The 26,371-nt window shown below is 43.7% G+C and overlaps 1 protein-coding gene across 3 annotated transcripts in view; it reads right to left on the bottom strand.

The window, feature by feature from the left end:
• The window catches only part of LOC147023692 (fermitin family homolog 2-like), a 59,302-nt gene that overhangs the window by 1,606 nt on the left and 31,325 nt on the right, over positions 1–26,371 (bottom strand). For all 3 annotated transcript variants that reach the window (XM_085889447.1, XM_085889448.1, XM_085889449.1), the window contains 4 exons: positions 16,529–16,635; positions 16,223–16,447; positions 15,646–15,770; positions 13,878–14,019 (listed from right to left, as the gene is read on the bottom strand). In XM_085889447.1, the coding sequence (XP_085745573.1) occupies positions 13,878–14,019; positions 15,646–15,770; positions 16,223–16,447; positions 16,529–16,635 (599 nt within the window). The remainder of the gene's footprint in view (positions 1–13,877; positions 14,020–15,645; positions 15,771–16,222; positions 16,448–16,528; positions 16,636–26,371) is intronic.

Here is a 26,371-nt window from a genome sequence, read left to right on the forward strand (position 1 = left end):
ACAAGTCATGCATTTTAATCTGCCATTTATCCGTTGAAGGAGTACACGTGCTAAGCCAGCGAGCGAAGCGAAACTTAGACGTGGGTAACTGTGGTGGCGATTTGTCCCACTTTGAGTGCAGTGTCGGGCTGCCGAAGCGGTCTTTCGGCAACGCTTCCAGTCGGTGGTCTGTTGCTGCCTTCTAAGTAGTCATGACACCAATTTGGAATTTGTTCAGGATGCCGGTGAGAGCTCGCCTACTCTCTGTGAAGGACACCGTGGGATCTTTAGGGTCCACCAACTAATGTCAGAAGATGGGATTCCAGTTTGACATCTGTTTGAGGGATGGCACACACCCTTCCTATGAAATACAGGCAGGGTGTGTGGCTGTTTATAGCTGGGACAGGATTCTAACCCAGGTTCGACTGCTCAAGTGGGAGTGCTACCTCTGCACCATCCTATCACACATGATACATCTAATTAATGAGAAATATACATGAAGGTACATACACAGTGCCATAGTCTGGTTTTTAACCTCACGCATGTGAAGTGAAAAGCAGGGTTAAGAAATCGGTTCAATTCCGTGTCTGTCCGGAAATTGGAAAACAAAGTTGAACAGTACTTTGGCTCGGAATTTGGCCTGATTGCGCAGAGAGGAGCGAGATAATATTTTTTACTTCCTTTGTCTGCTTGTCTGGCAGTCAAACAGAATTGAAAATCATTCCAAACAGGAAACCGAGCTGTTTTTAAGGACATTACAACAGGCACGAAGAACTAATGTAACGTGTTCAAAAAGGTGGTGTAATAGACACTGCGTCAACGGCACCAAACTCCTAGAATATTTTTTCACACGACAATTAAAAATTATTTAATTTCAATCGAGTTAGACGCCTGAACACTGCATGGGGTAAGGTGCTTTATTAACTCTAGTTGTACATGAGATTGTACAATATCCGCAAACACCCCCACATCTGCACCTAATAAAACAACACGATATGTTTAACGGGCCAAAGTCACTGCGACAATATTCACCGAATTAGTTTCTCTTGATGTGTGCCTCAAGCTGCAGCCAATGAAATGCAAAACAATGCCCGGTATGCTTGTATTTCATCATACATTAATGTATGGACTGGGTAACCCTCCTGACTGCCCCTCAACCTGTTCTACAAGCTCAGGGAACCATGATTGAGAAGTTAAAATAAGAATCGAGAGTCGGACCAGAGTTAGTGTGTGTGAAGATCAACATGAAAGGTTTTAATACCCTGACCTTTTGTCGAGGTTAATTACCCAAATCAGTCAGGTTGATTTCATGACTCAGCACAACATTCCTGTTTCGATCATTCCAATGCTCTCTTTCGTTGGTTATTCATTTTATTTACGCCGAATGTATTGCAAGGATGTAATATCTCGCGCCAACCATGTAACAATGGTAAAGGGTCCGTCAGGCATTATACACGATGATAATCTTTAAAAATGACCGATCGCCAGTTTGGGTGAGCCTTTCTTAATACCCAGTTAGAGCTTTCCGCATTTTCTTCTGGAGGAAATAGGATTGTTGTTGTTTTCACCATGGTACAATTAGTAAGTGCAGCAATGCCTTTCACTGTTCATGAATCTGCAATATAGTTGTGCTTCCAAATTTTTTTTATATTTTCGGTCTTTGTTTTTTTTTGTTCATTATCATTCTTCATGTACAGCAAGTCCTTGTCAGATTACTAGTCACGTATACTCATTTGTTCAGAGCCCACTCTTAAAGGTCCCATGACTCAAAATTTTCTGGTTATTTATATATTAACTTGACCTTCCTGGTGAAGAAATTACCTATGTTTTTTTTTTTTTAAATCAACAATGGGATAATTAGACCAATATTTCGAACATTTGTAGTGCTTTTCACAACTAGCTATGCCCCGCCCCTCAAAAAAGTTCAGTTCAGCGAACCGCAGGTCATGTGACCATTGACGTCATCTCCAGAACGAGACTCGCTCTAAGTGGATTGATTAGACGTCGCGCGCCGTATAAAGTACCTACAAATGCATTGTGCACATTTGTTTGCTATCTCACTGATCGTCTTAATTCCTGTGATTGTTTCGTGGAAAAGAAATTCTGCTTCTGAGTCGTGTATGCACAACAATCACGAGGAAATTATTTATCCCTTTACTACCTTGTCGTAGCCGTGTACAAATACAATACATGTATGCACAATAAAGGGCAATACCATGTCCACAAAATATAAAATGTGACTGTTGAACCTTTCCATTAAACAAGGACAAATGTGTCTAAGAGCCATGTCATAAAGGTTTTGTCTTCACCAGAAAAAGAAGAAGAACAACGCGGAGCTCTCTGAGAGCCAGCGTTCGCAACGCGACTCGGCTAAAAATGTAACAAGAAGCATTGTATATAAAGAAATTCGATAAATCACATTGTAAACACTGGATATATTGACGTCCGAACGAACCCTCACTTTCGAAACTTCGCGCAGAATGCGGGTTTGGCGAGTTATTAATAATTCAATAATATAAGTTGTCCGAAAGACTATTTTGAAGGATCTTGTTTTGGATGAAAGATTCATTACAAAAAGTCGAAACATCCGCATTTTTATCACAACAATAACAACTTCCGATATTTCGTCACGTGCCTTGATGGAGCCAATAGCGAGACCCGTCATGGAGGCTCCTCCTTCATGACGAGAAAATAGTGTATTTACGAAATTACAACACATTAAATGGAATAATCTTTAAATAGTAACGTGAACTTTTCGAAACTTTAAAGCAAATATCAGAATATATTGAAAAGTTCATGATAGATGCTCTTAAAATGAACATTCAATGTGAGGATGTGTCCAGGTGTTTAGTATTTAAGGAAATCCAGATCCTGTCTATAACAAGAGCCACGTCCTAAAGGTTTTGGAAGAAGAAAAAGAAGAAAGAAGGAAGAAGAAAAAGAAGAAAGAAGGAAGAAGAAAAAGAAGAAAGAAGGAAGAAGAAAAAGAAGAAAGAAGGAAGAAGAAAAAGAAGGAAGAAGAAAAAGAAGAAAGAAGGAAGAAGAAAAAGAAGGAAGAAGAAAAAGAAGAAAGAAGGAAGAAGAAAAAGAAGAAAGAAGGGAGAAGGGAGAAGGAAGAAGGAGGAGGAGAAGGAGAAGGAGAAGAAGAACGCGGAGCTCTCTTAGAGCCAGTGTTCGTAACGCGACGTGGCTAAAAAGAAACTTACAGGGACATTCAAGTAAAATACCAAAGATTAATATTGCATCATTTCAAGGCACAAGGAGATAATTTTAAAATCAAACAATGTGAAAAACCTGCACCCACATTTTGGAGCTTATTGAATTGTTCGTTGAAACCAGCCTGTTGGGATAGGTACAATTCCACATACGTGCAAGCCAGGTATGGCTGCATTCGACATATATGGGTTTATTCTAAAGTGAAGGTACTGCTTCCATTAGCTTGCTATTCATTAACATTTAACCAAAATGCTGTAATAAATGAACAGGGAAAAGTATTTGGCACAACTACAAAAGACAAATTTATCTGTCCTATTACACAGCCTCATAGCCTCGGGACTCTTACGCATACTTGTACATCGTGTGCATGCTAATACAAGTTACTTGTCAACTCTAGAGTCTAGACTAGTCAGATAAATCCGTCGTCCGTCCGACTAGTCCGATAAATCTGACGTGCTGTAGCTTTCTTTTATTATTCTCTTTTCTTCATTGTTTTCTACTGGCGCTACATGACGACAGTAGGAATAAAATATATAAAAATGCAACAGAACGTCAGATTTATCAGACTACTCTAGACAATTGTGTCGCAAGGTGTGTTCTGCACACAAGTTTTCATTGTATCCGGACAGCGAGATTGCTTCGTTTTATGCGCAGAGAGATCTGGCCGATGACATGGGCTGGCCTTGCTTGCGATTAATTCGCTGCGGTGAAACATGTTCGCTGCGCTGGTCACGTCACTAAAATATTTCTGATATCGAGCAGTATGCAAGTCGAATTTACATTATTGAATTACGAATATGATTTAGTCTAACCAGTTATTATTGCCAAGTCTTCCTTCGATGTCCTCCCGATCATCATGAACTCCAGGAATTTCATCGCCAGTTTCCTCTGCTTGTCCTGCTTCGGGCTTGAACTGGTAAGGCCGTATTTCATTTCCAGCTGTCTGAACTTCACCTCCCGCGACTATGTTATCCGACAATTCTCCATGTGATTCAGACCAAAATCCTTCATTTCTCTCACACTCACTGTCGCTACCAGACAAATCAAAGTCCATGTCATCCATTATTCAAAACCAAATATTTGATTTTTTTAAAGCAGAAATGAACGAAGCGTTTGAGTAGATCAATCAAATGTGGAAACACGCAGAAAGCCAATACAATCACGTAGACCACCAACCCGAGTAATTTGCGTGCAGTCTTTGTTGTTCTGGAGATGACGTCATGTGGGTTACGCATCATTCAGTAGAATTTTTAGGGGCATTCCTAAGAGGTTTGTTTTTTTTAATTTTACATTTTACAGAACGAGTATTGTGAAAAAAATTGTCAGATCAGAAATCACGATGAAAAACTCCTATAGGACATTATATATATATATATATATATATATATATATATATATATATATATATATATGCAATTACAGTACTTTTGAGTGTCATGGGACCTTTAAGAGCCTTACGGTTGTATGACCTCTATATGCTTGTTTGCCTTACATGTGATCATCCCAGCTCATTTAAGGAATATGTCATTGTGTCAAAGGTTGGTTTGTACCAAAGTTATTTAAATACGAATGATAAAATCTCGAGACAGTATGTCCGCAATGAGTGTATTTCCATAACAAGCACATCAGATCATGATGAATTCCAGTCCCAGTTCACTATTATTGTCCCACATGACAACCTACATTGTACATCGAATGGCAAATTTGAAAATTGTATCAGTTAATTTAAATTTTCAAACCACAGAATTTGAATACTGTTTCAACCAAATCATCAGGTTTCACCTCACCTGAGATTTGAGTACTTCAAGGGGGGGGAGGGTAGATAGAAAGAGGAGGGAGGGGAGCAAGAGAGAGAGAGAGAGGAGAGAGAGAAGGGGAGGGGGGTGAAGGAAAGGAGAGCGAGGAAGGAGGGGGGGGGGGAAATCAGTTTGATCCATCCATTCATCAATCCCTTCGCTCCATCCATCCCTCCACCTATCCCTTCCCTCCATCTAACCATTAATGAGGAACGGCAGGTTTGGCACCGCATGACACTGAGGCACAACACAGGCAGGTGGTTATGCAGAGAGTACAGTGCGGCTTTCAGTCTGGCAAAGTGGCTTAAGCACTCAAGCAAGCACTCCAACGAAATGGGTGATAAGGAACGGCTGGCTTGGCAAGCGATTAGCGATTGCTGATCCATTATAAACACCTCCCAGACATGCCTGAAATGTCAAACTATACCCGAATTGGACAAATGAACACTTTTTTAGGAGTCGGAACTGCTGCTAAGTTCAATTCTGAAGTTTAAATTTTGTAAATCGGCTTAGTTTAAGAGATTCTAGAAGTTATCACATGTGCAGAAATTAAATAAAGCCACAAATGTTGGCGTCTCAAGGCATTTATAATATCAGTGCAATGTACCCAACAATTCGTACATATGATGATCAGGCATTCAATAATGAGTGAGGAAGGTGGAGGAAAAAAAAACAACTTTATCGTTAAGAAACCAATGCGGCCTGTTCCAAGTCAAGGCATTGTTGAGCAGGCCAAAACCAATGGTGAATTGAAACCTCCAGCAAAGGACAGCAAGGTGACCAAGGATGAGCCTTGATAAAGGATACAATTAAATAAAGCCATTAATTATCTTCAAAAGTGGTGTTTTAATTAACCCAAGCATCCAATTTTCACTCTTGCACTTCCTTGGAGTTCCCTTTGTATGCATGCAAAGTTTCAGGCTGCAAGGTTTCATGGTTTTGGAGTTATGGAGGACACACACGAGATAACAATCTTGTGTTTAAAGCTTGTCTTTGCAAATTGCCAGAAGAAAGGGTTAAAAATAGCTTGAGATGAGCTGCTTGGAATGTCTTGTTTAAGAAGATACTGATGAATCTTTCAATACATTTCTTGAAACATTTATATATTATTTCCATCCTCTGCGATTACTGATCCAAATTCACCATTTACCTCTCAATTTTTCTGCAACTTTTCCATTACCTAATCTGATGAAAACTCTCTCTCAAAATAAATAAATAAAGAATAATAATAAAAACGATCTCTTACGTTTCATCTTCCTCTTTCACACGTGTGGTTCTCTTTACTGTATCATAATGCACTACTCTTCTACTCTTAAACAGATTGCTCTCAATTCGACCTTTCCTTCATACCTTGCCTAAAAAAATCCAACTGTTACAGTGTTTCTTCTCTCCATTCTCTAAATTCGCCTTGATTGCATCCATCAAAAAATGTCTTTAATCGCATTTCTGAACTAAAATTTTTTTTTTTTTTAAAACCCCACTTTGCTATGAATGTTCGCTTTACTTCAATCGTCATTTTTTTCCCAACTTCAATGCCAACTCATCCTTATCACCCTTCCCTCTCAAAGCAACCATCACACTCTTCCCACTCCAAGCTTCCCTCTCACCTTTCTCAAAAACTCCCACCATCCCACCCACATCTTTCTCCCACCATTCACCCCCCCTTATCAAAGTTGCCCCCCCCTCACATCCACAAAGCTGCCTCCTTCCACTGCCCTCTCACCTCCATCCAATCATTCCACCTCCTCAAATCCTCAACTGCTTTCTGCCCCCCTCTCTTGCCCTCCCTCTCCTGCAGCACCATAGAGCCTTTTCTCCTCCTCATCCGGCCCCCTCCCCGAGCTATTCTGCAATCCTCCACACTTTCAAAAACTCTCCTCCTGACCTCCCCCCTCCCCTCCTCCGTTGTCCTACCCTTCCCCTCCGCTGCACCCAAAGCCTCCTCCCCTCCCTCTTCATCAACAGTGTGGACCTCAAATATCCGAGGCCTTCGCTCAAACCTGACAGATATTTCCATATAGGTTGCCACTGACAAACCAGACATAATCTACCAAACAGAAACTTTCCTCCCTCAAGACGTCTCTGACTCCCAACTATCCCTCCATGGTTACTCCCTCCTCCGGTATGACAGACCTGAGCCTCGTCCTGGTGGAGGAGTTGCTCTCTTCATCAAAGACTCTATTCCTCACTCTCCATGCACTGCCCTCACTCCCCCACACCACCAGGAATACCTCTGGCTACGGCTTCCCCTCCACTCCCACCTCATGTTTATTTGTGTTCTGTACCGTCCACCAAACAGTGATGACTCCATTTTCACCTCACGATCCAAAAACATGGACCAACTTCTATCTTCTCATCCAAACTCTCTTCCTCATATGTGGAGACTTCAATTGTCATCATGAGAGTTGGCACAGTGTGGGTACCTCTCTCTCACCTGTCATGGCACTTCAGCAAAAGACTTCTGCGACTCAAATCGGTCAACTTCCCGACCCGGATCTCAATCAATGGAATTGTCACTTCTGGATCTGATTTTGACAAATTTCCCTGAAAATATCTGCTCTTCCTCCGCGCCAATCGGTTCTTCTGACCACGTCCTTTTAAAAGCAGACATCTCTCTGGCTGTTATCAGACAACCACCTCATGGCCGTCGAGTCTGGCATTTCACTCAAGCCGACTGGCAGGGTGTCCAAGCAGCCATCAAATTTCGAGATTAGTCTCCCATCGCTACTTTCTCCAACATAAACTCATCCTGGGAATTTTCAAAGAAACTTGCTCTACCTCATACACAGACTTATCCCCTCTGGTTTTCAGTTGTCCTGCCCTTCCTCCCGCCCTTGGTTCACTGTAGCTTGTGGCGAGGCAGTTGTCCTGAAACAACTTGCCTTTGCCTCATGGAAAGCAAACCCAACTGAGGGTAATCTCAGTTCCTTCCATAAAGCTCAGAACAAGTGTGTATCTACCCTTAGGAGAGCCAGAAAACAACATCTTTTTAAGCTCAAGTCTGAACTCTCAAACCTCTCTCCCTACTCCAAATCCTGGTGGCGTCGAATCAAATCTGTTTCTGGTGAATGTTCCCCCACCATCCCTCCCTTACTTCAAATGGCCACATTGCTGATACCGCATGTGGAAAGGCTGAATGCCTAAAGTCGGTGTTTGCATCGAAATCTTGTGTCCAAAACCCATCGCTTTCTCGACCCACCATACCCAGTCGCACCCAACTGCCCCTGAACTCTGTGTCCTTTTTTTCCTGACAAGGTGGAGAGCTTGTTGTCAAACCTCGACTCAGATTATGCAACCGGTCCAGATGACATCAGCCCAGGTGTCCGAAAAACCTGCTCCTCTGCTCTTGCTCACCCTCTCTCTGTTCTATTCACCCTCTCATTTGCTCAAGGTCATCTGCCATCTACTTGGAAATCAGCAAAAAATACTGCCCTGCATAAAAATGGTGCAAAAACAGATCACTGCAACTACAGACCAATCAGCCTTCTGCCAATCATCAGCAAGGTTATGGAATCCATAATCGCTTCAGACATTAAATCCTTCCCCTTCTCCAATGGCCTGATTTCCGATCATCAATTTGGTTTCACACCAGGTCACTCTACCCTGGATATGTTGCTTCTGCTCTCCCAATAATGGATGTCCTCAATGGTGGACATGAAATCAGCCATATGCCAAGACATATCGTGCGCTTTTGACATGGTCAGGCACCCCGCCTTGCTCACCAAACTCTCTTCCAATGGTATCCAAGGCCACCTCCACTCATGGCTCGCAGACTTCCTCTCCTGTCCCAGTCAACGTGTGGCCTGAAATGGAGTTCTTTCATCCCTCTTCATGTCCAGGCTGAAGTTCCTCAAGGCAGCGTTCTGGGCCCTGTTCTTTTTCTGGTTTTCATCAATGATCTCTCCAACTCTGGAAAATCCTCTTTATCTGTTTGCTGGTGACTCCACCATCTGCCATCTGTCATCCCTCAGACCAGCAAGCAGCAGCTTCTTTGCTCACTGCAGATTTGGGTAAAATCACAAACTGGACCAACACATACAACACATCTTTCAATCCTGACAAATCTTACACTCTCACGATGTCTCTCCGAAAGGACCGTTTGGAACCCCCCCCCCCCACCACCCCCATCTACTTTCTCAACAATCCTCTGGAAGAATTCCTTTCATTCAATCTTCTGGGTCTCACTATCTGCCATGATCTTTCCTGGGAAAGCCATATTTCCAACCTGGCCTCCAAAGCCAGTCGCCGACTGGGAATCCTCCATTGTACAAAGTCCTTCCTCAGCCCACCTGAGCTCCTGACCACGCACAAAGATTTCGTCTGCAGCCTGACGGAGTACTACTCTCCCCTCTGGGCTGGTGCTCCTCCCTCCCACCTTTCCTGGCTTCACGCTGTGGAAACCAAGGCATTTCTGATCATTGGTACCTCCCGCGATGAGGCTGTCTATGGACCACTCACCCTCTCTCACCGCAGGCAGGTCGGTGGTCTCTGTCTTTTACCGTCTCCTCTCCGGCTCCCCCCCCCGCCCCACTGCTCTGTCTGCCATTTCTCCCCACCATATTTCTGCAGGGCGCTCAAGATCCACCAACAACACCCTTCTGGTAAAACTACCAAAATCACGAATCACTGCTCACCTTCATGCTTTAATTCCTTTTTTTCCCCACATTTGGAATAAACTCCCTCACTGTTCAATCCCATTCTTCCCTCCAAGCCTTCAAAACAGCTGTTCACCACCACCTCTTATCATACCCCATCCAAATCCTCGATCTTTTCTACCCCCGTTAACCCACCTTCTTCAAATTCCCTGCTTTCCTTCCTGAAAGTCCCTGTAGTGTCCATCTTGTATACCCCATGTTCCCCCACCCCATCCCTTCCACAGATCTCCTAATGTCTCTGTTCCCCACTGTTTTGTCCTTCCCACGCCCCTCGTCTCATGTCCCCCTTGCTGTGCGTGGTGTGTTGTGTGTTAGCTCTCATACGAGCCTCGACAAGGTATACAAACAAGCTCGAATGAGCAAAGATCCTCATCCTTTTCATGATGACGTCATAAAAACGAATATGACGTCATTGTGTTGTATCAGGTTTGCGATAAATTATCAGTGCTAATGCCCGGCTTGATTCCCGCAAACAAAATTTAAACAGCTTGCCTAGTTTCGGAGATAATGGTATCGGCGATTTCCATTAGCAGCGATATTATGACATCAACTTTTTTTTCTCGGAAGAATTGCCAAAATCGGAAATGGTTACTGCCTGCGCATGGGCTTTCTGCATATACATGGCAAGTTTCACGAAGATCCGATGAAAACTCTGGGTTGTGAAACAAAAAGTCAAAAAAATAGGAATGACGTCATAAAAATTGATATGACGTCATAGTAATGCATCATATGTGCGGTAATTCATCTCTGCTAATGCCCTGTTCCATTCCCGCAAACAGAATTCAAAAAGCTTGCCTAGTTTGAGATAATTTTTGACGATTTCCATTAGTGGAGATATTTTGACGTCATAACTTTTTTTTCTCGGAGGAATTTTCAAAATTGGAGATGGTTACTGTCTGCGCAGGGTATTTTTACATATGTATATATATATATATATATATATATATATATATATATATATATATATATATATATATATATATATATATATATATATATGCCAAGTTTCAGGAAGTTTCGATGAAAACTGGAGGCTGTGAAACAAAAAAGTCCACAAGAACAACAATGTGAAAATAACTTTTTTTAGATCCTCCAATAGGATATAAAAAAAAAAAAAAAAATTTGTACAGTAAAAATATTCCTGTACAAAAATTTTCCCAGTCAAACTATAAAAAAAAAAGTACCCAGGTCACCTTGGGTCACGAAATCTCTTCTGATATCAATAAATTGGAAAAAATAAACTTTTATGAGTAGAAAACGAAACCAAGTGAATTTGCTAAACAGAAATACAAGATTTGTAAAAATACGCTAACTAGTTTCTTACAACAAGCAAAAAAAAATGATTATTGCCAGCAATTCAGTGCTCACAGAAAACGACATAAAACGCACGTGGAAGGTAATAAATAATGTTATATACTATTTTTTTTTTTAAAGCAGCAGATTTGCTCTATTCAGGAAATAAATTTTAATGGTATTTGTATCCAAGTCCCTGTTGAAGTTGCCAAAAGTTTTCATCCACACTTTGCAAACACTTGCCCAAACCTCTCAAAATATTCCTGATATTGATAAGCAGTTCCCATCACTTCTTGAAAGCTCCAAAGGCAAACTCATTATTCCTTGGTCCAATCCATGAAACAGAAATAATTGATATTGCAAACAATCTGAAGATTAACACTAGTGCTAGTTACAATGGTATTAATAATCTCATTTTGAACTAGAAGGGCACTCGGTACAGCACATACCACCGCCACGTAATGCCTGATCCACGAGAACATATCGGGCCCAATACATTTTTGAAATATCGTGCTATATATCGTTTTTGGCCCAATCTCTCAATGGTGAAGAATCGCTTAAAAAAATGAAATAATTGTCATATCCAGATCCGGATTTGGATATTCACCAAAATCGAATCAATTTGGCCATGCGACATACCTAACATGTCCACAAAGTTTCCTCCCTCAAGACGTCTGACTCCCAACTATCCCTCCCTCCTCCGGTATGACAGACCTGAGCCTCGTCCTGGTGGAGGAGTTGCTCTCTTCATCAAAGACTCTATTCCTCACTCTCCATCCGTCCACAACTTTTTGAGATATCGTGCTATATATCGGTTTAGCCTGATCCCTCAATGGTGAAGAATCACTTTTAAGAAATTGAAAAAAAAAATTGAAATATCATGCTATGTATCGTTTTTGGCCCAATCCTCTCATTGGTGAAGATTCACTTTTGAAATTAAATAATTATCATATCCAGATCCGCATCCGGATCTTCACAAAAATCTAATCAGTTCATCCTTGTCACACACGGAACTTGTCCACAACTTTTTGAGATATCCTGTGAACACAAAACAAACAGACAGACAGAAAGGAATCTATCTCTCATCATTGGCACAATTCCTGCTCAAATGAAAATTGCTAAAGTGACCGATATTTTTTAAAAGGCAATCGAAAAGAATTGGAAAATTATCGGCCGATATCTTTTTTAACCTCCTTCTCAAAAATCTTGGGAAAAAAATTTATCTATTCTCGTACCATAAAATTCCAAAATAATTGTAGCATTCTTTACAACTCACAATTTGGTTTGTGTGAGAAAAAGACAACCCATGCTACACTGATATTAATAAAGCAGCTCAAGCTATAGATAATTATCACACACTATTGATATTTTCCTGGACTTCAAAGCGTTTGATTCGATTAATCATGAAATTCAATTATAAAAAATTATCACACTGGTATCAGAGGAAAGGCCTTGGAGTGGTTCAGGAATTATCATACAGATAGGAAACAGTTGTTTTTTTTATTAACGATACACAATCTAGCATGAAGTCGATTTCTGCAGGGTACTCCAAGGCTCCCTTCTTGGCCCACTCCTTTTTACTTCGTGTATTAACGTCTTTCAAAATTCATCCAATATCTTGTCATTTACATTGTTCGCTGACGATTCAAATATTTTCTTATCACACCGAGACCACCATATCCTTCTTAATGCAGCAACTATTGAATTACAGCTTGCTAATGATTGGATACAGGCAAACAAACTTTATCTTAACAAAGATAAAATGAATGACATGTTATTTAGCAATCCAATTACAAAGCCTCCTGGACATATTAGTGTTTACGATGAATACCGAGACAAGAGTTGACTCGAGAAAATTTCTTGGATTGTTCATCAATTTATAATTTATTATGGAAATTACATAACGACCATCTGCATAAAATTGCTCTCACAAAATGTTGGCATCGTTAATAAGTTAAAGGGGGTTTTATTCCCAGTACATGTATTACTTGTCTTACCTTCCCTAAATGATGGAATTGTAGCTTGGGGGAAACGCATCATATATTCACATGGAGAGAATGTTATTTATTCAAAAACGAGCACTTGGAATTATTAATAATACCGGTTTTTCACTCTCACACTGAAGTGTTATTTCTCAGAAATAAGATTTTGAAAGTTCATGATTTGTACCATCTTAATTTAGGAATACAGTACTCATGTTTCAACTTAATACAGATATGCGTTACCTCATACCATAGAATCTTTATTGATCACAAACAACCAAATTCACCCTTATCTGACAATACAGAGTGAAACCCTTCATTTACCTTTTACCAGAAATGTTCTCACAAAAATAACTGATATTCACAGAACCCAAATGCTCGAATGAATCGGTTGCAAGTCTTCAGCGGGTAACTAGCCAACGCAGCTTCAAAAGAAAATTGAAATATTACCTCTTCAATAAATACAGTACGTTTAATGATGCTCGTGAATAATTCCACCGCTGACACCTGCCTATTGATGCTGTTGCTGTTGTCGCAATTCAGATATGCGTTTCTTTGCATACATTGTGATGTCATCCTGTGGCCTTTATTTTATGGATATGTTGCCTTTTTCTTTTTAAAAAAAATTTTACTCTTTATTATTGTATGATTTGCAATCTCTTATTCAACTGTTCAAATATATAACCACAAGACGCTATTCCAATTCCAATTCCTGAGGAGCTTATTTTTTTTTTTACAAGCTTTGCTTTTTATTAGGTTCCACCATGTTTCATAATTGACAATTCAAAGATCAGTCTCAGAAGAATTATAAATTACAAAATGAACTGTTATTATGTAGTTTTATGCACATACAGTTTTGTTATACAATTATATTTCAATTTTGTTTGCATGAAAACTTGAAGCATGAAATGAACCAAACCAAAACAAATAAAAACAAGGCTGAGCAATTTCCATACCTGCTGGACTTCCCAATTAACATTCCACTGCTTCATGTTGTTAAAACGCCAGGTCTTGGTGGCATCACCGCTCTGCAGGTCCATCCGTATGATGCGATTGTAGGCTATTCCCAAGATGTCGTCTTTCTTCGATCCACGAAACCTGCTCCGGGTATCAAGAGGAACATCAAACAAGGTTACGCTTTAGCAATCGAGTTTACGTTCTTATTCATTTTGCAAAAATAAATCTCCATTGAATTTGTCTTTTTTTCTTTTATTAACTGACTTGTTTAAAGAGAGCTCAGCTACACACAAGGAGAGAGAGTGCAGCCACATACCAAGACAACTGAATCACAAGAGAAAGCCATTTGGTCCATCACACCTGCACCACATCTACATCCTGTCATCCACACCTACCAGGCTGGCAAAAGCCTACAAGTGTGTACACTAGCCTCTGAGCAGTCTAGCCAGGATTCGAATCCCGACCAGCTATAAACTGTTATCCCAGTATTTCACAGGCAGGGTGATTCAATGTGTGTGCCGTCCCTCGGATGGACTTTGACATGGGTATGCTGTCTGCCAGCATTAGTGGGTGGACGTTTAAGATCCCACGGTGTACTTCACAAAAAGTAGGCGAGCTATCGCCGACACCCTCATTAATTTCAAATTCCTGCCATGACCGACAGAGGGCAATGCATCAGTGGCACAGCCATTCCTCAGGCATGTGCTGCACATGAAAGAAGAAGAAATAATGTGTGACCGCATTAGAGTAGCATTGTTTCCAGTTAAATCTGAACCTGCCGGGGACTGGACCCAAGCAAGACTCATTGGAGAGCACGCCACCAAAATGAGCTACCCTGCCATACTCCTGATTACAATGCAGCTCTTCTTAGATTGAAACAAAGTTTATCAATTGTCAAAACTCATTTAGCTAACAGGAAGAAACTAAATAAATCCAGGTGATTGCCATGACAAAATGCTTTTTTAAATCGGACAAGAGATGTTTCTATCGTGACCTGATTGTAGTTAGGAACTCAAAATGAGTAAAAAGCATTTATAGAATTTATAAAACGAAGCACACATGTGCTTCATAATCGAATAAATGTGTTTTACTCATTTTGAGTATTATACAGCAACTTAAAGTTGGTTTTCTCCACAATTTATGTTCTCGTGCGAACTGGGCTGCGCATCGAGTATGATCTGCGTGCACCTAAGGGTGCTTCATAATAGGGGTAAAAAATAAAAGCATGAATATTCATGCTCCCTGGGTGTGGCTTTGTTCCATTTGACAGTAAAAACATACACACCAAATATGAAGCAGATTGGAGGATGTTTAGGGGTTGCTCAAGTTGGCACAATATTATTGAAATTTGCCAAACTAACTGACAACTTGACGTCGAATATGCACAACGCAGTACACTTCACAATTAATATGGTTGTTTGATATTTTCAAAAAACAAAGCAGTCATATAGGATGAAAGAATAGTTTTTCCAAGGAGACCGAGATGAGCTTTTTGACATTGCGGTGCAAAATGCCCTCTCCATAATGGACATAATTGTGCCAACTTGAGGAACCCCTAAATATCATGAAATTTTGTTCCTTTTTGACCTATAAGTTCTTATGGGGTATTGGAACAATGGCAAAATCAGGGAGCAGCAAAAATCAAACTTTCATTTTTTTGGAACACCCGAGTGCACCTGCTCTTCGAGTATCGGGTATGCGGATCGAGGAGCAGCATACAGCCGCACATTTGTGTACACGTGTACGACGAACAGCTGCATGACTCACCGAACATTGAAGTGAGCAATTCCAAAGTCTGGCAGTGACTGCCAAGCCTGAATGAACTTCATCTTTGCATCCATCAGGCACAGGTTGGCCACGTTGTAGTGGGCCTCGAGAATACGTGCCGTCAACTGGAAAGAAAATATTGATGCATTGTGTGATGTGTGCCCGGAAATTTCCATTCCTTCCCAGTCTGATGCTCAAAACAAAACCCTGTATTGTGTCGAGACACGGAAGAGGACAAATTTCCAGCAGATGGTATGACAGTATGCTTCAAGAAAACTTCCAAGGGAAGGAAGAAGCACTGCAAGGAATCACACTACAGTAGTACATGTAATTTGAGAAGTGTGTGTGCGTGTGTGTATGCGACATATGCACTCCTGAACCGGTGGATGGAATGAATTGAAAACTGGTGGTTGTACCCGTGGAGTGCTTGAGAAGGTTTTTGGCAGTTAAAATAATTCATATTCCCAAACGTTTTAATATTAACATTATAAGAGAACACAAAAGAGCAGAGATGCAATACAAACATTGTAAAGATAGACATGCTAACAAAAAAAAAATTCACATCCATCCTCCTCACCTGCTTTCCTTTGTACTTTTTGCAGTAACGTGGAGAAACGAGGCTCTCGGGCACAATATCCAATGGTAATCCCTGCATGTCTAATGCCTGCATGTCTGGATTTGCGTGCTTCAAACGCAGAAACGACAAGATGTTGTCCACCTCCGTCTGGTAGGAGCTGTCTGCCATGCTGCGGCCTTTAGATGCCAGGCGGCAAGCACCCATCCAGCGTGCGTACTGCTCTTCCTGCGTGGACAACGTGGGTATGTTAACTGGGAATGACTTGCAGCCAACATATTTTGCATCTCCTGTGGATGTTTAACTCACGTTTTCACAACGCAGCCAAATTTCATTCATCCCTTCTGGAACAATGAGCATGAGCTTGATATTGAACTTTTGAGCCGAGATGTTGACGTCTGGTACGATTTCACATCCTGCAAGGCAAGGCACGCCGTGGCTGCTCGATCTGTTGGACATTGTCGGAGCGGATTCATGCAATAAAACTTCTCCCAAAGAAACGACTCGGTTAAATTGCAAAATAAACCGATAATAGTGTATGGCAAGCATTCACATGGACATCAAGCTGGATATATTGTGTGCCAAATGAATGCTGCAAAGAACGAGCAGTCATACTCCAAAATTGGCCACAGCAATGCGCAATCCTGTCCCAAAAAGAGTATTTGGACTTGCTGAGTAGTGTATAAGCAAAGGTTCTGTGACTGAAACCACAGTCTACATTTCAAATTCTCTCAAATCTTGATCACACATCAATTGTAATTTTTCGGCCAGTTCCATAGAACAATTCTGCAGTACCGTTACCAGAAAGACGGAACACGACGAATAATATCTGCACACTGGCATCCCCACTCATGGTGTAAATGGCAGTGACAATGAGAACACCCAGCTGCTTGCACGTCAATCTGTCCAACGATATCGTTTTTGACATTATGTGCATGTGTTTAGGACACGTCGCCTGTGCATTCTTGCTTGAACACATCATGTTCAGAGATTTCTTGTGCTGCCCATGGATTGTGGGGGAACTTTCTCGATGAAATTGTCATTTAACAAGCAATAATACTTTATGTCAAAAAAAAAAAAAAAGATCTCTGCTATCTCCCAATTTACTATATTTGTGCATATATATATATATATATATATATATATATATATATATATATATATATATATATATATATATATATATATATATATATATATATACATACATACACACACACACACACACACACACACACACACACACACACACACACACACACACACACACACACACACACACACACACACACACACACACACACAAAAACAAAATCCCACATGCTCTTCCAGCCAAAGAAAGCTGCATAAAGCAAACAAGAAAAGCTATGCCAGGTAAGTCCTTTGCTGGTTCAAACCCTACTTGAGTTCCTCTACAGCTGCAGACACTCACAAATAGTTTAAAACAGCAAAGGGTTTACCTTGAACAGCTTTTCTTGGTTGCTTTATGCAGCTTTCTTTGGCTGGAAGAGCATGGGCGATAATTTATTGAAATTGAAATCCTGGGGTAATCAATTCAGTGATAGCCGATTGGTTATTCTGTCAAATTACAGGTGAGGGACATTTTATACGTACATCAGTCGTATCGCATGACCGTTATGGTGAGCATCAGCCACGGATTAAGTCTCTCACGGTAAACTGCATAATCTGCAAAGAACAAAACCGTCTGTCTGCCACGCAGACGTCTGTTGCCACTAATGCAAACCATTCAACCAGAAGGCACGTGGTGCGATAAGCAGGTAAATCAAACATAGGTAGAGCGTGACGAGCACTCCAATCTCCATTTTCTGCACCAAAACGTCAACTCCAATCCAGAGGCCTTGGCCCGGTGACTCTATCAAAGACCAAGATTTGTGGTCAACATTGGCTAAATATCAAACGGAGCTGCCTATCCAGATTTCAGGCTTATTTGCCCTCATCATTGAAAAGTAGAATCTCTAGATATGCTATGCCACCCTGATGAGGGCAAATAAGCCTGAAATCTGGATAGGCAGCTCTGTTGATATTTAGCCAATTTTGACCACAAATCTTGGTCTTTGACAGAGTCTGGATTGCATTTGACAGAGACAGCCGAGGCTTCTGGATTGGAGATGTGCAGAAAATGGAGATCGGAGGAATGCTAGTCATGTTCCACCTATTTTGACAAAAACTGTACAAATACGAGCTCGCCTCTCCACACATCGTTGCAAAGACTGATGTCACAGATTTGCTGTGTTGGCATGATTTACACCAATCATAATACAAACATTTCTTTTCTACATATGTATTTGTAATATATTTATTTGAAAATTTGTGATATAAAAAGGTGCATATAGTCTAAATGGTCAAAGGTATAAGCTGTCTCATCTGTCTGAAGGGTGCAAGGAGTCTAAACTGTAGAAGCGAAGGAGTTCCCTGGAATAGGTGCAGGAGAAACAGCTTTCTGCCCACTCCTGCTGATCTGAAGCCACGCCCTGCCGAGCCAGAGCCGTGCCCCCACCTGTCCTGGAGTTCCAGACATGCAAGACACGAATTGCACATTCCTCCTGCAGTGCAGCCTGGACTGCAATTATTATGCTGAAAAACTCCACTGGGTTTGTCCCGGTATCTCTTCGTGTCTCGTGACTTCCTTCTGTCTATCTCTTGTGGCGTGCTTCATCGGGCCCAAAGGCTTATATAATTAGGGCTCCCGTTCGTCTTTAGTACCGTGGGCATGTACGATTTGTTAGTGGGAAAGGGGATGGTAGTCCCATTTATTTGTTCCTTTATTGCTAGTTTTCCCTCCCTGTGACCTCTCTTACTGCAATTAAATATACCTGGTCTCAGGTGAATTCAGGTTGTAGTGGTCCCTCAATTGGTAATTAAGAAAGCCCATTAAGGATTGATTGGCTACAGAAATTAAACACCACATGGCTCCGGCTTTGCTTGGCCTAATCAGAGACAAGGTACTTAGTGCTCATTAGCGCAATGTCAGTGCAGTATGGTGGCAAGTGGACACATTCCAGCTGGAGGTCTTCAAATCGGTTGGCCGTTACGGTCGCATTGAGGCGAACCGCCGGACTCGAACCAGGCAACTGGAATGACCCGTGTGACAACACCAACACATATATATATATATATGTTGTTACGAATCTGGAAGCCATTTGCACACAAACAGACAGCTACCCCCCGCAGTTCAGTTCAGTTATTTTGAAAAGTATGTGTTTATAGTCACGGTCCCATCCTTCTGTCTAATGGGAATTACATGTGTGCGCTGTGAAGTTTCTTTATAGTTAGTTTTTTTTTTTTTTTTTTTTTACCTCCACCTCGCCGCACCACCTCGCCGCACCACCGACTCCATTTCCCATGTGTTTTTGGCTGAAGGCATGGGCAGAGCCTCCATTCGCTTCAGATCGAGGCTCTGCTCCGAGGAAGGGCATGGAGCGTTTCCTCCAGCCAATGTGCGAGCAGAGCCAAGGCACCCCGACCAATGAGGGAAGGCCACTGATCGCCCAACAACCCCTTCGTCCAATCAGGAGGCGAGTGGGAGGGGAAGAAATCCTTCGGACCTGGCAAGAAGAGTAGAGTGGTGGTCTGAACCAGAGTACGGCAGTCGGGTGGCGAGCAGTGATCGTGGCCAATTGCTTCTGGTCTGGCACCGTGACTTGGTCTCGTCATGGTCTGCAGTCCTTCGCGGTGGTTCATCGTGGTGGTGGAGGCCGAGCGGCCGGGGTCGTGGGCCTGTGCATTTCGGAACGTGGGTTCGAGTCCCACCGTGGTGGTTGAAGTCCGGTGTGACCGCACGAGGCAGAGAGGTACCCGACAAGGCCCTGACCCACAGCTTGCCTTTCCCTCCTGGGCTGAGGGACCAAATAAAGACCCCACAGGGTCCAGTTATTTTGGGCGTGTGTGTGTGTGTGTGTGTGTGTGTGTGTGTGTGTGTGTGTGTGTGTGTGTGTGTGTGTGTGTGTGTGTGTGTGTGTGTGTGTGTGTGTGTGTGTGTGTGTGCCCGTGGGCCCCGTCTAAGTAAAAATTGTTAAGTGTTTTTGTTCATTGTACATTGCTTTTATTTGGATAACTCTGCTCTTTGTGCTCCCCTGCCCCACTGATAAATAAACCCCCAATTGTTCAATGTACCAGCTCGTTGTCTGTCACTTTCTTTCATTGACCCAGCATGGTGCGTATTGAGAATGTGAGGCCGTCGGTGCCATAAGTTGTCAGTGGACCGGCGCGGCTTTGATAACTCCCGCTCGGTTACGCCAGATCAGAGTCGGTAACAGCGTCTCGGTTCGGCCAGAGTTGGCCGAGGGTGTGGTTTCCCCGGTAGCTCGACGGCGTGAGTACTTAGGTCAATCAGAATTAGACAAGTGGACCCTACCTCACGCCGTCAAAATATTGGTGACCACGGTCCACTAAGGGACCCGTGACCTTTGGAGTTATCCAAGGGTTACAACCTTGCAATTCCGGGTCTTCGGTGGAGACCCGACTGCTCCACCGAGCAGTCGCTCCTCGCCACCGACCCCCAACAATATATAGACACGTGTGTGTATATATATATACATATACATATATACATATATACATATATACATATATCCCTGGTCTCTGTTTATGCTCCAACTGAGGCGAGTGATCTCACTGTGAAGGATTCATTCTACGCCACGCTCGAGTCTGTGGTTGATCAGTGGCCCAGACGAGATATACTTCTCGTCTTGGGGATTACAATGCATGGACTTTGCAAGAAGTCATGGACTTAGGGTGGCCGGTTCATGATTTCAGCACCCAGAAGCTCATCGCTGAACTTGGTATTTCAACGCTGGCGGTGTGGCAAAGGAGATTGACCATGTCCTCGTTGATGGTCGCTGGAGGATGATCCAGAGCTGCAGGGTCTACCAGAGTGCTCAATTCCTCAAGACTGACCACCGGCTTGTTGTAGCAACTCTGAAGTTGCACCTTAAATCCAGGAGAATGGTACCATCCCAGCCAAGGCTGGATGTTGGCAAGCTCAAGGATGAGAGGGTAGCTGAGTGGAGATTTGTGGGGTCTGGACTCTGGGTACTTTGGGGGGTCCTGAAGAGTTGTGGAGTGCCTTCAAGACCAACGTCCTTGATGTTGCCGGTGGATGTCTTGGAACTCACCATAGGGCATAGAAAATTTTTGTCTCTCAAGGGACACTGGATACCATTGACCAGAGTCGCAGGGCCAGGCTGAATGGCAGAGCTGAGGTGTTCAGGGAACTGAGGCGTAAAACTGTACATGCACAAAGGGTTGACAAGGAGGCTGATTTACAAGGAATCTGTGAGGGGGTAGAGGATGACCTGTGGTCAAGTGATTCTCATCCCGCTTACAGGGCAATTTGCACATTGCGTTCATCCAAGCCCATCCCTCGGTGCACTGCAGTTAGAGCAGAGGGTGGAAAGCTCTTGACAGAGGAGTCCGAAGTGAAGGCACGCTGGGCCGGTTACTTTGAGCGGTTGTACCAGGCTGATCCACCAGCTGTCGAGTTGGACGTCAGGGGTGTTACAATCCCTGTTGCTGACCCTCCAAATCAACTGTGGTCCATCTTCGCTTGTGGAAACAGGCTGCGGTGAACCGGTTAAAATGGGGTAAAGCTCCCGGGATCTGTGGCATCCATGCTGAACTTCAAGGCTGGTGGAAATGCTGCACTCGTGTCATTGCATGCAGTTCTGTGCTCTGCCTGGAACACAGGTTTCATCCGAACTGAGTGCAAGAGGGGCCTTGTTGTTCCTCTCTGGAAAGGGAAGGGTGATCGCCAAGACTGCAACAACTACCGAGGGGTGACGCTGCTCTCAGTGCCGGGGAAGGTCTTTGCTCAGATAATTATTGATGGGGTTCGCCACCATCTGCTTGAGCACCAGCATCCAGAGCAGACAGGCTTCACACCAAAGAGGTCAACGATTGAGCGAATCATTGCTCTTCGGTTCCTCACCGAGTGCGGACGAGAGTTTCGGCAGGGGCTGCTTGCAGCCTATTTTGACCTCTGCAAGGTGTTTGATTCAGTGAATCAGGATGCCCTCTGGAGGATTCTTGGTCTTCGTGGGGTGGCACCAAAACTGAATGATCTGATGTCTGAACTCTACTCTGGTACTGAGAGTGCTGTGAGAAGTGGTGATACCATCTCTGACTTATTTCCAGTTGTTACTGGAGTTCATCAGAGGTGTGTACTGGCCCCCACACTTTCCAGCACTTGTATGGACTGGATTCTATGGAGGATGTCAGGAGATGAAGCTGTGGTGCATCGTTTCGGAATGTCAAGATCTCTGACCTTGATTTCGCAGATGATGCAGTCATCTTTGCAGACACTTTAGATATCCGTTTGGGGGGCCTTGAAGTGCTGAATGAGTCAGAGCCGCTGAGATTATCGGTTTCCTGGGTCAAAACTAAGATCCAGGCTTTCAATGACATCTTGGATGCTGCTGTCCTGTCTGTGCCTGTTTGCGGTGAGGATATTGAGGTCGTGGAGAGATTCACTTGCCTTGGCAGAGATATTCATGTCTCTGCTGGCTGTGAGTCAGAGGTCAATAGACGTCTGGGTCGGGCCTGGGGAGTCATGGATTCACTGGATAATGGGGTGTGACGCTGCCGGTACCTGTGCGGGAGGACGAAAGTCCGAGTCTTCAGGTCCTTGGTGCTTCCAGTCTTGCTCTGTGGGTGCGAGACTTGGACTGTGACCAAGGATCTGAGACGGAGACTTAATTCCTTTGGTACCAGGTCTCTTCGGAGAATCCTTGACTATCGCTGGTCGGACTTTGTGTCGAATGAGCGGTTACTGAGAGAAACTCAAATTAGATTTGTTACCTGCATTGTCCGTGAGTGTCACATGCGGCTGTATGGACATGTGGCTCGTTTTCTTGACGCTGAACCTGCTCACCAGATTCTCTCAGCGAGGGAGTCTCATGAGTGGAGGAGGACAATGGGCCAGACCACGTGCCTCATGGTTGCAGCAGGTTGATCGGCATCTCAAGGAGATGGGGATGGCAAGACTGAAGCCCGTGGAGTACCAGTGGAAAGTGGATGCAGCGACACGCTGCTCTTGCGCATGCTCCCATATATATATATATATATATATATATATATATATATATATATATATATATATATATATATATATATATATATATATATATATATATATATACACGTGTGTGTGTGTGTGTGTGTGTGTGTGTGTGTGTGTGTGTGTGTGTGTGTGTGTGTGTGTGTGTGTGTGTGTGTGTGTGTGTGTGTGTGTGTGTGTGTGTGTGTGTGTGTGTGTGTGTGTGTGTGTGTGTGTGTGTATTGTTATATCCTGGTGTTGGCGCAGTGGTGAGGGCAGCGGCTTGGGATCCAAAAGGTCCTGAGTTCAAGCCCCGTTGGGCCACTGAATTAATACACCAGGGGGTTGACTCAGCCTGTCATCCTTCCGAGGTCGGTGAAATGAGTACCAGTATACTGGGCCGGTGTATACCCCAGTTAAAATAGGTGTACCATATCCCTGTGTCGTAAAAGGCGACCAGGGTTGAGTCAGGAAGGGCATCTGGCGTAAAACATGTGCCAAATCACTATGCGGATCTTACGGATGATCCGCTGTGGCGACCCCTAACGGGAGCAGCCGAAAGAAGAAGAAGATGTGTATATTGTTATGTCTGGGGGAGGGGGGGTATGCATTCAAAGGGTAATTCGGATGTTTAATTAGGTATGCCATGCTGTTCGAGTTGTACCAGGATCTCGATGTAATAAGTAGAAATTCAGTGGTGATAAGTTGTCTCGTAAATGTCCATTTCTTTAAGGGGGAAATGATAATTGTCACGTAATTACATAGGGAGACGGGTTAGGGTAAGTGTGTATGCATATCCCCTTTTAGTATTCCCTGTAGGCTTGCCGTGACGTAACAGGACAGTGCTGCGGATGGCTCTGCCCCTTGATCACGATTGGCGGAAGGCGACGGCGGAGGGCCAAGAAAAGGGCTCGATTGGAAGTGACATGGACTCGAGTATAAAAAGGTTCTGTTCGGGAGAAGAGGAGGAAGAATGAAAAAAAAAGGAAGCGTCTGGTCCAGGCTGTTTGTCTCTGAGCGCGCTCTCTCGTTGCGCTGGTTCGTTCCTCGATTCGTCGCGTCTCGTGGCCTTGCTGTGCCTCACCGAGGTTGGCTTTGGAGTTCTGCTGGCTCGGAGTACGGGACCGAACGGCAGGCGGACCTGCCTCCCTCTCCTGCTCCAGAACTGGCTCCCTGGCGGCTGTGAGCAGACTTGGGCCTACACCAGGAGGTCGACACCACCAGGAACAGCACCACGGTGGCTGGTTGGAGCTCACAGGCCGGAAACCGCGGTTGTGCGGGGAAGGGCTGACGGGAACCTCGGCACCACCGTGTCTCCTGCCCCTGACGAGTGCAACGCCAGCTCGTCCGGCACCAATCCAGTGACTGTTCTGTCGACACCACGGGCAAGCCTGACCACCAGCTATGTTTTGTGTGTACCTGGCACCTTTGAGGGTTTGAGATTTGTATATCCATTGGGATTGTTTGTGTTTTCCCCACGCTCGAACCCACACAACCTCCCGTCGAATCGCCCCGGATCCCTCCTCTTGCCGAGTCTTATTATCGCTCTGGCTAGAGAAATAAACATTATTAACTCAGTGAAAAGCGACTCGTGCCACCTTCCTCGTCCCGTTTACTGGAGAGCGATGAAAACCGCCATCTTTGGGTTATAAAAAATAAACCGCCTCCATCGTTTCGGCTCATTCTACGTTGGCGGGACTGTTCAAGTCCCATGGACGTAACAATATACACACACACACACACACACACACACACACACACACACACACACACACACACACACACACACACACACACACACACACACACACACACACACCGTTACGGATTTCAGAATCCGGTCTGATGATCTGATGAATGCATGCACACATCCCAGGTCCTCAGACAGTTATTTCCTTAAATATATGTTCAGATTAGCCCCATCCCCATGTCTAATGGGATCTTCAATGTGATGCGCTGAGAAGGGCAAAAAATAGATCCCCTTTTATGGGAAGCTTTTTTTTTTTTTCTTTACGACAGACATGCTTACACACATTTTTCACAAGCTCTGAAGCCCACCCTCATTAACATTCTTTTGCGAGCTCCGATGCCCGCGTTTTTTGAGAGCGCACGGGTCATCATGGTAACCGTGCGCAAGTGGGGCAGGGTGAGCTTGGGGCGGACTGCACCCACGGAGACGGCCCGGAGATATAAACACGAATGGAGGTCCGTTCTGAGGGAGAGAAAAAAGTGGAGGCGAGAGGAAAGCAGAAGCGAAAGAAAGCTAGGGAGGAAGAGAACGAGAAGTAAGCTTGAGAAGCGAGCAAGAAGCGGGTGTAAGCACGCAAAAGAGAAGAAAGCGAGCGTGTGGTGCGGGTGTGGGCAGCGCCGCCAACAAGTGAGGCATGGGTCAGTCACCAACAACACCAGGGTCTAATCCCATGACGGACAGTCTCAGTGCCCTCCAGACGTCGACTGGCATTCGGGGCTGTTCGCGAGAGGGTGCATGGCAAGACTGGGTGCTGGCGACAGATGTGACACGCACGCACACATTTCAGGATGTTTTCACTTCACGGACGACTACTTTCTGGTGAGCGAGACGATTCTTTCCCCCCCCCCCCCCCAAATGATCTGCTGGGTACCCTTGTCTGTGTTTAGCTGAAAGTCAACCCCCGATAAGCATCTGCTCTTTGTCTCTTTCCTGGCATTTTGATTGATTTTTGCTTTAAAATTTATTCTTTCATTTACCTCAGAAAATAAAAAGTTCTTTTTATTTATTTATTTTATTATTAATATATCATTTGTCGATTTCCAACCCGTCAGCGTTTGTCCTTTCCTTCGATTGGTTGAGCATTGTTCGAACCGAGATCGACTGGGAGGTAATTACCACAGATTTGACCAAAAATAATCAGCAGGCACCAACGGTTAAAACGCTGGGCCACCCAAATTAAAATCTAATTGAGGTGAGATTGGTGCTTTGCCGAGGGCGCGCTCCCCGCTCAGGTAACCACGTGACCTCTAGTTAAACGGAATAATTAGACAGTGGACAATGGAACTCGTGGTTCTAAAACAACCCACCGTACCACAACATTAATTGTGAGCGGTGGCCCCAGGTCCGG

Source organism: Eptatretus burgeri, chromosome 7, assembly GCF_056783735.1.
Source record: "Eptatretus burgeri isolate ZD-2024b chromosome 7, Ebu_testis_v1, whole genome shotgun sequence".
NCBI lineage: Eukaryota > Metazoa > Chordata > Myxini > Myxiniformes > Myxinidae > Eptatretus > Eptatretus burgeri.